The sequence below is a fragment of the Haliotis rufescens genome, unplaced genomic scaffold, assembly GCF_023055435.1.
Source record: "Haliotis rufescens isolate VD_foot unplaced genomic scaffold, xgHalRufe1.0.p SCAF_12, whole genome shotgun sequence".
NCBI lineage: Eukaryota > Metazoa > Mollusca > Gastropoda > Lepetellida > Haliotidae > Haliotis > Haliotis rufescens.
In genome coordinates this window covers 3763951-3778625 of record NW_025963802.1, presented here as the reverse complement: position 1 = coordinate 3778625, position 14675 = coordinate 3763951, and the positions used below count along the sequence as shown (strand labels likewise).

Below are 14675 nucleotides of genomic sequence, written 5' to 3'. Positions count from 1 at the left end.
GTATGAATATTAATATGCCCAAATATGGCCATTGTTGACATGTCTGTGCATACTCATTAACAACATGCGCCTGCAATTGTCTTTCCAAACACAACAGCACCGTCGCTCAAGATCCTTTTGGAAGAATTTCTTCAACTTATGGTAATTCAAACGCCATGTTGTAAGTACGCAGAACATCTAGATCTATAAGAAAATTTGAAAAGTCACATTAGCGCGTGCTTTGAATATCGGACCAACAGCTGATCGGTCACTCGCACTGCTGGGGTCCCGTCTGTGCATTCAAAATGGTTCGGTTTCCTTGATCTATCAGCTGAATTTATACCATGTCCGTACCATTTTGGAAGAGAGAAATCAGAGTGTTCCCCAAAGACATTCATGTTAACTGTACAACCCTATACTGAAGACGTGAAACTCAAACCTGCTTGCATGTCAGTGACAGCTTCGAACGAAGGGCAAGGTCACCACCGGAATAAGAAAAGACAACCGTGATCTACTCACAGCGTTTTACGCTAGAGATAGAGAATGTTATTGTTCACATTTGGGATATTTTGGGCCACACAATCAGAAATCAGGCACATTTCTACGGAAATATCTCTCGCTCTCATGAGATTGCTTCAGTTCTGCCTTGTAGTTGCAAAATGAATGACGTCAGGCGATTTTGTATGAATGAAAAAAGTAGTCCGTGTGACAGAGGTCACGGTTATCCAATCAAAACGAATTAAACAAGGTCAACCTTGTATGACACACGTGGGTAATAAAACATATTATACCAACTTTATTGTTTGCGTGATATTAAGTTACGCCACAATAGTAATGACGTCGCAGCCTACGCGTCATTGTTGACGTCATATGGACCCTATTAGCTTCTTGATACAGCTTCTTTGAGTGGCATTTAGAAGTTGGAATGGTAACTAAGACAAAATTGTTATGGATGAGCAACTTCTTTATTACAATTAGGCGACGTTTCTACACCGAAACGTCGCCAAATTGTAATAAAGAAGTTGCTCATCCATAACAATTTTGTCTGAGTTCTTGATACAGGCTTAGTGGGGAATATGGGCTGGAACTGAATTCAAGCAACACGTGCCGATCGTTAGGCGACGGAATGGATCGGCCAGACTCGGTGACATGGCCTGTGTGTTGTTTCGATTTGGCTATGTATTGGAATCACAAATAGTAAGTAGTAAAGAACCCTTTATCAGGGAACTAATTGCAGGATTAAGATGTTGGTTTGAACAGTATTGGGACGCCTTTCTTTTCAGCAATTCTAAAACAGTTACTGGAAATGATACGGAATTATACCTTAAACATGTTACAATTGCAAAATTCTGTGTACACATGATGGCAAACTTTCGTTGCAGTTCCCATGGTCTCAAAATAGGAGGGCGGTCGGGTAGCCTAGTGGTTAAAGCGTTCGCTCGTCACGCCGAAGACCCGTGTTGGATTCCCGACATGGGTACAATGTGTGAAGCCCATTTTTGGTGTCCCCGCCGTGATATTGCTGGAATATTGCTAAAAGCGGCGTAAAACCATACTCACTCACTCACTCTCTCAAAATAGGAACTGGCAGGTATTTCAATATTCCTAGAGAGAAAAGGCTGTGCACTCTGTGCACAATGAAGCTTACGTCGAAGATGAATACCATTTTTGATGGTTTGTGTCCGGTGTTAAAAACGTACCTGCTAAATCTATGTCGTACCCTACACATAAAAAATACAATATGCTTTTGGCATCAACGGATACGAATGAAATTTGACACCTGGCTATGTGTATTTATTATGCAAATTGCTGACTGACCACCTGTATAAACATGGACCGGAGGCCAACATTCTCCATGAAAACAATCTATCTAGCTACCAGCTACACTCATACATTAATAGCCACCTTCCCAACGTTCAACACCTAAACATCTTAACTTACCATTTACTAGAGAAGACTTAAAACCGAACGTCACAGTTGACCTTACCCAGTGCGAGAAATGTAATAGAAACGTTAGCAATAACCGCCATCTTGCCGGTGTTAGGAAATGTTAGAGGGGCGGTCGGGTAGCCCAGTGGTTAAAGTGTTCGCTCGTCGCGCCGAAGACCCGGGTTCGATTCCCAACATGGGTACAATGTGTGAAGCCCATTTCTGGTGATATTGCTGGAATATTGCTAAAAGCGGCGTAAAACCATACTCACTCACTCACTCACTCACTAGGAAATGTTAGATGAGCCTTCCTGTGTGGTCTGCCATGGGAGGTAGACACTTATTAGCATCACTGACAGGAGGAACATTATCTACCACGAATTACTTGGGTTATACACTATGTAATTTGGCAGATGAATGGGCTGTGCATACGTCTGTGGGTTCATGAAATTACATGTGGATGCAAGTGACACGAACCAAACATTAATACCTTTGTAATACAGCCGGTACGTATCTCCCGTCATTCGTCATGCCCCACGAACATCGCTAGTGAAAGTAAGCATTCAGATTGAAAACAATTTTAAAAAATGACCGTTCCAGGAATTCGTCCCGATTATGAACCTTGGTTTGTCAGTATCAAACACTCCTTTATAGGAGGCTTTCCTCAAGCTGACACACCGTGATATTACTGATATACTGTTCACAGTAACGATTCTGACCTAAGGAAAATAGATGTGACACCCACACGGATGTGATAATTCCTTTATTAAGCAGAATTAAAATGATGTTTGCAATTAACGTGACCAAGTATCCGACGCGCATCTGAAGATAAAACGGTCGGTCCCTTGTTACTGTAGGTAACATCTGAAGATTAGACGGCCGGTCCCTTGTTACTGTAGGTAACATCTGAAGATTAGACGGCCGGTCCCTTGTACCTATGGATGAGTGTACTGTTCTAGCATGACGAGTTTGGGATCATGGCTTCCGACACTGTCGACAGGTTACCAAGCAGGGAGGCGTCATCTGCAGTGCAAGCAGGTATCTTCGCCACAACGTCTCTGATGCAGGTAGGCATACTGTTAAAGAGGCATAGTTGTTAGTAAATGTCCAGATTCAGGATTTTACAGTAATTAATGTGAACAGAGAGAGAGGGAGAGAGAGAAAGAGAGATGGGGAGAGAGAGTGAGAGAGAGAGGGGGAGATAGAGTAATAGGGAGGGAGAGAGAGAGGGGGATAGAGTAAGAGGGAGGGAGAGAGTGAGAGAGAGAGGGGGAGATAGAGTAAGAGGGAGGGAGAGAGAGAGAGAGGGGGAGATAGAGTAAGAGGGAGGGAGAGAGAGAGAGAGAGGGGAGATAGAGTAAGAGGGAGGGAGAGAGAGAGAGAGAGAGGGGAGATAGAGTAAGAGGGAGGGAGAGAGTGAGAGAGAGAGGGGAGATAGAGTAATAGGGAGGGAGAGAGAGAGAGAGAGGGGAGATAGAGTAAGAGGGAGGGAGAGAGAGAGAGAGAGGGGAGATAGAGTAAGAGGGAGGGAGAGAGTGAGAGAGAGGGGGAGATAGAGTAAGAGGGAGGGAGAGAGAGAGAAGGGAGATAGAGTAAGAGGGAGGGAGAGAGAGAGAGAGAGGGGGAGATAGAGTAAGAGGGAGGGAGAGAGTGAGAGGGGGAGATAGAGTAAGAGGGAGGGAGAGAGTGAGAGAGAGAGGGGGGTAGAGTAAGAGGGAGGGAGAGAGTGAGAGAGAGGGGGAGATAGAGTAAGAGGGAGGGACAGAGTGAGAGAGAGGGGGAGATAGAGTAAGAGGGAGGGAGAGAGTGAGAGAGAGAGAGGGGGAGATATGAGAGAGGGAGGGAGAGAGAGAGAGGGGAGATAGAGTAAGAGGGAGGGAGAGAGTGAGAGAGAGGGAGATAGAGTAAGAGGGAGGGAGAGAGTGAGAGAGAGGGGGAGATAGAGTAAGAGGGAGGGAGAGAGTGAGAGAGAGAGGGGGAGATAGAGTAAGAGGGAGGGAGAGAGTGAGAGAGAGGGGGAGATAGAGTAAGAGGGAGGGAGAGAGTGAGAGAGAGGGGGAGATAGAGTAAGAGGGAGGGAGAGAGTGAGAGAGAGAGGGGGAGATAGAGTAAGAGGGAGGGAGAGAGTGAGAGAGAGGGGGAGATAGAGTAAGAGGGAGGGAGAGAGTGAGAGAGAGGGGGAGATATGAGAGAGGGAGGGAGAGAGAGAGAGAGGGGGAGATAGAGTAAGAGGGAGGGAGAGAGAGAGAGGGGGAGATAGAGTAAGAGGGAGTGAGAGAGAGAGGAGAGATAGAGTAAGAGGGAGGGAGAGAGAGAGAGAGAAGGGAGATAGAGTAAGAGAGAGGGAGAGAGAGAAAGAGAGAAGGGTGATAAAGAGAAAGAGAGAGGGGTGAGAGAGAGAAAGAGAGAGGGGTGAGAGAGAGAAAGAGAGAGGAGGAGAAAGAGAGATGAGGAGAGAGAGAAATGTTTATTTATGTGTCACATGTTCAAGCATATATTCCAACATGAGTATATCATCACTGCCATAAACGCCTGCACATCCAGGCGTACTTGCCTTATGATACACAATAATATTATAAACTCCATAAAGCTGTATGAAACGTTTACACAGCAACGAGCATATTAAGAGATGATTGGGAATATTTTTGTCTTTTTTGGAACATACAACAAATAATGTTATCAAGTGTAGCTTGTAATGAATCTTCATTCATAAAACAATTTTTTTTTATCTGAACTACTTAAGTTACAAAAAGTCATGGTAATGGCTCTTTTAAAAGATGAAGACGTATATTATCATAAAGTGACAAGAGTTATTCATTTTCAATACAAGCAAATTGAGACAACAATGATCTCTAAACCTTATATATCCAACTTGAAATTCGAATTCAACATGTGGGGAAAAACTTGTGATAAGTTCTCATGTAAGTAATCACAGCATTAGTCACAGGGGTCCCATCTTCCCGAGGCAAGGGAGTTATCTGTCTATAAAAATCCAGTTTTCACCCTTGCCAAACTAGGCTGGAAATATGGAGTTACGAGTCCACACATAGTCCAATCAAAATCGCGTAACGAAATCGACGTCATTCTTGACAATTTGAAGTTTGGAACTGATTAAGGGTTACTGAAGCTATTCTTTTTTCAACATAGTCGTTGATTCAAGTTGATGTTTTTGGTAAATACATATATTCCACTTTGGGGAACAGGTTTGCTCAACGTTACTTTTTCTCCAGATATGACTGTGGCCAAATCTATGTTGTTGTAATCCTAAACTGTTAAAGGCTTATTGCAAAACAATAGGAGATAAACATAATGTGTTTCCAGTGTAGAACAAGAGTACCTGTAGCTTTCATTTGTATTGAATTTGGAACCAAACGCGCAGCTTGACATTTCAAATGTTTAATTTAGCGCGGTAAATGGACATGTAACCTAGGGCTTAACTGAACACATTGGAAGATTACCTTCATTCTACCATGACAAATTTAAACGCGAACTCTTTGGTATTGGCAAAAATATTGAGTGAAGCCGAATCATCGCCAACAGCCTTTGAGTGAGTGAGTGAGTGAGTATGGTTTTACGCCTCTTTTAGCAATAGTCCAGCAATATCACGGCGGGGAACACCAGAAATGGGCTTTACACATTGTACCCATGTCGGGAATCGAACCCGGGTCTTCGGCGTGACGATCGAACGCTCTAACCACTAGGCTACCCGACCGCCCCCCAACAGCCTTTGAACAAACTGTTGCGCCGTATATGCTCAAGAAGTATTTTTACACCGTGATACTTCACTTGATTGATTGTTGTTGGTTTGTTGTCTAACGCCGCACTCATCAATATTCCAGCTGTATGACGGCGGTCTGTAAAAAAATCGAGTCTGGACCAGACAATCCAGTGATTGACATCATGAGCATCGGTCCACGCAATTGGGATCGATGACATGCATCAACCAAGTCAGCGAGCCTGACCAACCGATCCCGTTAGTGGCCTTTTACGACAAGCATGGGTTGCTGAAGATCTATTCTACCCCGGATCTTCACATGTCTACTTCACTTGAACACATGACAGGCATTGAATGCATGTAGTGAGCACTTCTTTCGAAACTTAAGCAAACTTTGAATGGTATCGTTTCACACCGCATGTCATTGTGACGTCATATCTTTTGCGTTATCGCTAATTGTGACGCAAAAGATATGACGACACAATCGTATATAGAAATGCGATAAATTCCAAGCTTTCTGTTGTCCCAAAAACTTGAAATGCATTCTCTTCGTTTATTTCTACCGTACTGTCTCCACAAAGTGTATTGCCACACATACTTGAATATTGGATTAACCGGGACTTTATGTTTTGTAACCTATAATTGAACATATCATTATTTATGAATTGCCTATCACTTTGTGTGAGTTCATTGGAGTATGAACCTTCTTACAGTGAGGACCAAACTGAAAGTCACTATCAAACTGGAAGGATGTAGATCTAGACACAATTTCATGTAGTGCCTGTATCTCCGGGATTACGCTGAGAGCCATACAACAACCAGCTCTATCGCAAGATAGAATACTTCCTCTGAAGGAGATGTGACATATAAACCATTTTGGCCTTTTTTAAATGAAAGAAACATTATCTGCGAATATGATCGTGTCGTTGACATGTAGACAAGGTGATGTGAGGTGAGATTATTTCATTTCAATAGCGACGTGTGTATGATCTGCTTGTACTGTACCGAACTGGGGACCCTTTTATAGTGCCATCCCACTGAGATACCCTGCTGCAATGTAATCTGAATGCCACCCCACCCCCACCCCCACCCCCACCCCCACCCCCACTCCCTGAAACAATTATACGACTTCGAGCCGATCAGTCTTTATTTTACAACTTAGTGAGTGAGTGAGTGAGTGAGTGAATATTGCTTAACGCCGCATCAGCAATTTTGCAGCTATTCGCGGCGAGAAATGTCTTTTTCGTAATCAGATATCAACCAATTGAATAAAAGTGATGTTGAAAATCACTAAACTCTCTGTCATATATCACATTCAGAGGTAAAAAACTGACTGTTCAGGTAAAAATCTATATTTTATCATAGAGCTTGATTTCCTTTAAATACGCTAAAATCAAGTGATTAGAAACCGTGGTAAAAAGTTCAGATAAGGTACGAACATTATCATAAAAACGTTGCCTGACAAGTGCAAAATCAACACATTCCAGCAGAATGTGCTTCATAGTAAGAGGGCTATGGCAAGGTATACAAAAAGGTGGATCTTCACCCTTCAATAAAAACGAATATTTTACAACTTAACGCAGAGCGGCAGGTAGTGTAACAACAAACACTATCTTTTAACGTCTTCAGGTCAGGGGAGGGATCACTTCTGTGGGCTTTAGTATAAAGTAGAATCAGAATTGTCTCCTGACATGCTACCGTTGAAACCAAAATAAACTCGATGTCATCATGTGTAGGACGTGTCAATATATGCAGGTAAATAGTGTGAGAACATAATACTATGATATAAACTATTTACCACACTTCTTGTTGGCTAGAATTGCCACACCCAGCGATCGTGGTGTGGAAATCCGAAGAGGCCCAGCAGGCTTCCCCTGCTATAAATCCTGGAACATAGATGGAGATCCTGGTGGCACAAAATTACCCACGAAACGTTTGCGAGCGTTAATCATATTCACATATTCCTTCAACATAATCAGTATAGTACATATAACAATTTATTATATACTTCAGTGTGAAAGAACAATCTTCTGAAGTTGAGAAAAGTGATACTTTCATTTCAGTGAATATCACAGTTGATATATTACTGTAGTGAACATAACAGTTGATATATCACTGTAGTGAACATAACACTTGATATATCACTGTAGTGAACATAACACTTGATATATCACTGTGGTGAACATAACACTTGATATATCACTGCAGTGAACATAACACTTGATATATCACTGTAGTGAACATAACACTTGATATATCACTGTAGTGAACATAACACTTGATATATCACTGCAGTGAACATAAGACTTGATGTATCCCTGTAGTGAACATAAGACTTGATATATCACTGTAGTGAACATAACACTTGATATATCACTGTAGTGAACATAACACTTGATATATCACTGTAGTGAACATAACACTTGATATATCACTGTAGTGAACATAACACTTGATATATCACTGTAGTGAACATAACACTTGATATTTCACTGCAGTGAACATAAGACTTTGACGAAGGAGCTATCTCCCAACAAATTGTAAGTGTCTGGCCTGTACACAAACTGTTGACTTTTTACGTTAGTTCAACATTGACAAGGTGATATTGTCGTTTGTTCTTCTCTTGAAAATGTTATCATAAACTGTTAATTTCTCATTTAACTCGTCAGTCGAGACTGTTCGTTTCGCAAAGCGCCATTTTTCTTACTTGACCAAAGTGGGTTCTTTCGCTTCCAACAACTGTCTCGTATCTTTATAAATATTTTTTGGAAGTTGATTTTATATATAATCATAACCAAAAGTATGATAAAGAATTTTAGTGACCTTAATTTTTTTAATTACATTTGTTTAGATTTAAAATATTTTGCAAACTCGGAACTACTTCCTCAGTTGCAATTACAATGGCTGGTGAAACGTCCCTGTGTGCTAGGTATGGAGAATATAATGGTATTGACTTTGTGAATTTACAGATTGATGAATCTTCTAAACGTGCATATAACCAACAGCTTTCATGGCCTCTTTCTCTTTCCAATTGCTGTAGGGAGGTGGGATAGCCAAGTGGTTAAAGCGTTCTCATCGAGTGATCGAGTTGTTTAACGCGGCACTGGACAATATTACAGCTATATGACGGCGGTCTGTGAATAATCGAGTCTGGACCAGACAATCCAGTTATTGATATCATGAGCATCGATCGACGCAATTGGGATCCATGACATGCATCAACCAAGTCAGCGAGCCTGACCACCCGATCTCGTCAGTCGCCTCTTACGACAAGCATAGTCGCCTTTCACGGCAAGCATGTGTTTCTGAAGACCTATTCCACCCCGTATCTTCACGGGCATTCACACATTGTACCCACGTGGGGAAGGACTCACGTCTTCGGTGTGACCTACCCTACCACCCCTGCTGAGAATATCATCTGTTGAGATGCATGCATAATGAAACCCAAAAGCAAATGTACCCGTGAGCATGTCATAAATTGATAACTTGAGTTGTATGACAGTTATAATGGTATTGACTTTGTGAATTTACAGATCAATCTTCTAAAATTGCAAATAACTAACAGCTTTCATGGCCGAAGGCCTGGGTTCGATTCCCCACATCGGTATAATGTATGAAGCCCATTTCTGATGGGAAATGAATCTACATGATCAAATACACAATCTCCCATGTAAAGGTAGTCTAAATAACCATCGCGCACACAACCGCCCATGACACTCACGTAAAATTTATCTACATAACCATCGATCACACAATCTGCCATGAATAAGCCCAGTTCATGGTATTAAACAACGGATCTCTTTTGTGAATTACAATGGGTACTAATACAAGCTTTATGATTTTAATCAATTTAAGGCCATGCTTAGAAAATAGAATACCTTGGCTGTGTTGGCAAATGAAATCCCACGCCTGCTGAGATACTTGTATTAACATGTAGAACATGTTGTCCTTACATCCACTGTTATCGTCGAGGCAGTCCCGGATCTCCTCCTGGATATGTGACCTTCCACAAATATTCACATTGAAATGAGCGAGTGAGTGACGCAGTTACCTGTATAAAATGCCACTATATAACGCAGTGTGTATTATAGAAGGTAACGCTTTTACCTGTACATCACTACCCTGTGTGATATAGAAGGTAACGCATTTACCTGTACATCGCTACCCTGTGTAAAATAGAAGGTAACGCTTTTACCTGAAAATCACTACCCTGTGTGATATAGAAAGTAACGCATATACCTGTACATCACTACCCTGTGTAATATAGAAGGTAACGCTTTTACCTGTACGTCACTACCCTGTGTATTATAGAAGGTAACGCATTTACCGGTACATCATTACCCTGTGTAATATTTTAGGCAACGCATTTATCTATACATCACTACCCTGTGTAATATAGAAGGTAACGCTTTTACCTGAAAATCACTACCCTGTGTGATGTAGATGGTAACGCATATACCTGTACATCACTACCCTGTGTAATATAGACGGTAACGTTTTTACCTGTACGTCACTACCCTGTGTATTATAGAAGGTAACGCATTTACCGGTACATCACTACCCTGTGTAATATTTAAGGCAACGCATTTACCTGTACATCACTACCCTGTGTAATATAGAAGTTAACGCATTTACCTGTACGTCACTACCCTGTGTATTATAGAAGGTAACGCATTTACCTGTACATCACTACCCCGTGTATTATAGAAGGTAACGCATATACCTGTACATCACTACCCTGTGTATTATAGATGGTAACGCATTTACCTGTACATCACTACCTTGTGTAATATAGAAGGTAACGCATATACCTGTACATCACTACCCTGTGTATTATTAAACGTAACGCATTTACCTGTACATCACTACCCTGTGGAATATAGAATATAACGCTTTTACCTGTACATCATTACCCTGTGTGATAAAGAAGGTAACGCATTTACCTGTACATCACTACCCTGTGTAATATAGAAGGAAACGCATATACCTGTACATCACTACCCTGTGTATTATAGAAGGTCACGCTTTTACCTGTACATCACTACCCTGTGTATTATAGAAGGTAACGCATTAAGCTGTACATCACTACCATGTGTAAAATAGAATATAACGCATTTACCTCTACATCACTACCCAGTGTAATATAGAAGGTAACACTTTTACCTGTACATCACTACCCTGTGTAATATAGAAGGTAACGCATTTACCTGTACATCACTACCTTGTGTAATATAGAAGGTAACGCATATACCTGTACATCACTACCCTGTATATTATTAAACGTAACGCATTTACCTGTACATCACTACCCTGTGGAATATAGAATATAACGCTTTTACCTGTACATCATTACTACCCTGTGTGATAAAGAAGGTAACGCTTTTACCTGTACATCACTACCCTGTGTAATATAGAAGGTAACGCTTTTAATTGTACATCACGACCCTGTGTATTATAGAAGTTAACGCATTTACCTGTACATCACTACCATGTGTATTATAGAAGGTAACTCTTTTACCTGTACATCACTACCCTGTGTAATATAGAAGTTAACGCATTTACCTGTACATCACTACCCTGTGTATTATAGAAGTTAACGCATTTACCTGTACATCACTACCCTGTGTATTATAGAAGGTAACGCATTTACCTGTACGTCACTACCATGTGTATTATAGAAGGTAACGCATTTACCTGTACATCACTACCATGTGTATTATAGAAGGTAACGCATTTACCTGTACATCAATACCCTGTGTGATATAGAAAGTAACGCTTTTACCTGTACACCACTACCATGTGTATTATAGAAGGTAACGCATTTACCTGTACGTCACCGCCCTGTGTGATATAGAAAGTAACGCTTTTACCTGTACACCACTACCATGTGTAATATAGAACATAACGCATTTATCTATACATCACTACCCTGTGGAATATAGAACATAACGCATTTACCTGTACATCACTACCCAGTGTAATATAGAAGGTAACGCATATACCTGTATATCACTACCCTGTGTAATATAGAAGGTAACGCTTTTACCTGTACGTCACTACCCTGTGTGATATAGAAAGTAACGCTTTTATCTGTACACCACTACCATGTGTAATATAGAACATAGCGCATTTATCTATACATCACTACCCTGTGGAATATAGAACATAACGCATTAACCTGTACATCACTACCATGTGTATTATAAAAGGTAACGCATATACCTGTACATCACTACCCTGTGTAAAACAGAAGGTAACGCATTTACCTGTACATCACTACGCCGTATAAATCAAAAGGTTACGCATTTTCCACTACCCCGTGTAATATAGTAGGTAACGTATTTACCTTTACATCATTACCTCATATAAAGTAGATTATAACGCATTTATCCGTATTACATTATCCCATATACACTCTTCAAAAAATGAAACGCAAAGGTAGTATGTAGTTCATTGAACCTGACTGCACAACAAATCCGGTATATACATTGGATATATGTTATATTGGAAAATGTTTGTGGCCAGAAATTCGACAAACGGTGCGTCAAAACACAGCCATTGTCGATTTGGAATGTCTTCACACTTGTTCAAAAATGTCATTGAGGAAAACAGTAAAGCCAAATGCACGTGCAAGTTATGTCATTCGTAACTCGTGGTAATGGCTACTAAAAGGCAGGCATGAGCCAATAATTTGTCCTTCAATTGTCAACATGCACATGTTTTAAGTTCGAAAATGCCGAGACTCAGGATGTATCAAAAGAGGGGAATCGCAGTCTTCTGTTGCACGCCACTTCAACGTCCACCACAGCACCATTTGCCGTCTTTGTGACCGAAACACACAGTTTAATTCCACTGTAGACCGTCCGAGAACCGGCCGACCAAGCGTTACCACCCCTGCACAGGATCGCTACATTCGACTGTTCCACCTTCGTCATCGCAGTGATACAGCAACGGAGACTGCAGGACGCATATCCTACCCCACGAGAACTAACTTGGTTATGGTTCAGGGAAATTTGACAGCAAATCGCTACATGAATCAAATTCTTCAACCTCACCTTCTTCCAATCATTGACCGCCAGAAGGAGCTGTTTCAACAGGACAACGCTCCACCGTACACAGCTCATGGCACGGTAGACTACCTTCATAATGCCAACATCAACGTCTTGCCCTGGCCGTCGAGATCTCCAGATCTCAACCCAATCGAACACCTCTGGGATGAACTCGATCGACGTGTACGTCAACGTCAGAACACGCCACAGACACTCCAATAACTGGCCAACGCGTTACAAGCAGAATGGCGCAGAATTCTGCAGGACAGGAATTCGTACACTTATCCAGTCAGTGCTGAGGTGATGCAGAGCCGTGATTGCTGCCTGGGGCGGTTACACGAGATACTGAGTTCAGCGCAACCTTGTGGCCTTATGTGACATACAATGAACAGTTTTCAAATGCCTTTAAACAACAACATGTGACTATCGAGCTCTATCTATAATATTAAATTAAATATATCAACTTTATTAGGTACAATACATTTACTAAAAATCTACCTGTGCGTATCTGTTTTCTGAAGAGTGTAGCACAGAAGGTAACACATTTAATCTATTTCATTAGCTACAATACCTTGAAAGGTAACGCATTTACCAATATTCCATTTTCCATTACCCAACAACTTGCAGACGGTGTAAATGCATCTAGACTTCTCACCCTTGCGTACTTTCGCTAAACGAATCTTTCAGATTCGAGATAATACATTCATATTACTATATTCACATGGATAAGAAATCTAGTTTAAACATATTTTATTAAACTTTATTCAAGTATGTTGTGGTTGACATCTCTCGTTAAATTCCTGTTACTATTCAATACTGTATTCTGATTAAAACCCTTTGTGTAGTAGTACATAGTGCTTCTGATGTTACGATTACGATTCAATGTAAGAAGTTTCTGTTGGTGGGGTACATGAAAATAATTGCCCTGGCAGTAACCATTCACAAAGTGAGTCAATACAAAGTGAGATAAAGCATCTGCTATCTTCATAACTATAAAGCCACTCAACCAAGTGCCTACTTACCCGCATGGTATATTGAGGTCCCCATCAACAACGAGGTCTTGTGGACCATCCAGGCGTTGCAGAGGTTGGAAGAGATTCAGGCAGGGTTCTAGCTGCGTAAGGCAAGGATCCCCAACCTCCGAAACAATTGTCGTGTTTACCCAGTTCTCATCAATCTCATCCGGATTCTGCCGACGTTGAGTCCCAATGCCATCATTGGAAAGCACAGCTGGAGACAGCGAATGAGTAATTCAGTTTAACGTAAATTGACTCCGATTCAGATATTTTGTTCTCATGGGCGCTATTAAAGTGCTACACTTCTACCATATGTGTTATTTTGCCATTTTCTCCGACATAACTGATCTTACTAAATACACAGCTCTGTGAATCTTTCATTGAGAATATGACTGTCTGAAAGGTGTGCATTAAACTGATGGCGCCCCTGGTCCCCCAACCATAAGATCTATAATACGCATCTACCATCTATAGACATGAGTTTGTGGTCATTTAGTACATTGATTGAGGACAATATGAATTCATGAATAAGTAATTACTCAACAAAGCACTCACCAAATGAGAAACATATTGCTGGCAAATACAGAAGGAAGACCACTCGTCCACACATTGTAAGCGACTTGTTCACCGTGAATAGCTGGTGTGGCTTACACATGCAGTTTATACAACGGCTATCCCTTATAAAGACCCACCGGGGCCTATTACTGACATTAACTCGGGAGATATATTATCCATACCCATAAAAAATTTACCAAATGTCACATCTTCATAGGGATACATATCGCAATTACTTTATCAAGGGAGGTAATTACTTCCGGCCCTATAATTTGGCATGTCCTCGTTTATCATTGGGAGACACCCTCGAGCATGGGTATTGTACTGGTAAACAAAGAAACATAGTAAGGGCGATTCTGGGATTCGAACCCATGACCATATGTTTCTATCACGCCTAAGGGACGCATCTCTGCACAGTGTATTGCAGCGTCA

The 14675-nt window shown here is 41.2% G+C and overlaps 1 protein-coding gene across 1 annotated transcript; it reads right to left on the bottom strand.

Annotated features, from left to right (window-relative positions):
* Positions 1–2656: 2656 nt before the first annotated feature.
* LOC124138078 lies at positions 2657–14389 on the bottom strand. The gene is made up of 5 exons (XM_046504597.2): positions 14244–14389; positions 13695–13902; positions 9502–9626; positions 7422–7509; positions 2657–2984 (listed from the first exon to the last, which is right to left on the bottom strand). The coding sequence occupies exons 1-5, from the start codon at positions 14341–14343 to the stop codon at positions 2864–2866; spliced, it is 642 nt and encodes a 213-aa protein (XP_046360553.1). The 5' UTR covers positions 14344–14389; the 3' UTR covers positions 2657–2863.
* Positions 14390–14675: the final 286 nt, after the last annotated feature.

Excerpts from the sequence above, each read along its gene's own strand:
- LOC124138078 (XM_046504597.2), bottom strand. The coding sequence starts at position 14,343 with ATGTGTAAGCCACACCAGCTATTCACGGTGAACAAGTCGCTTACAATG. Across the intron at positions 7,510-9,501 it reads CATTTGCCAACACAGCCAAG|GATTTATAGCAGGGGAAGCC; the intron begins GTATTCTATTTT and ends TCTATGTTCCAG. Across the intron at positions 2,985-7,421 it reads TCTAGCCAACAAGAAGTGTG|TATGCCTACCTGCATCAGAG; the intron begins GTAAATAGTTTA and ends CCTCTTTAACAG.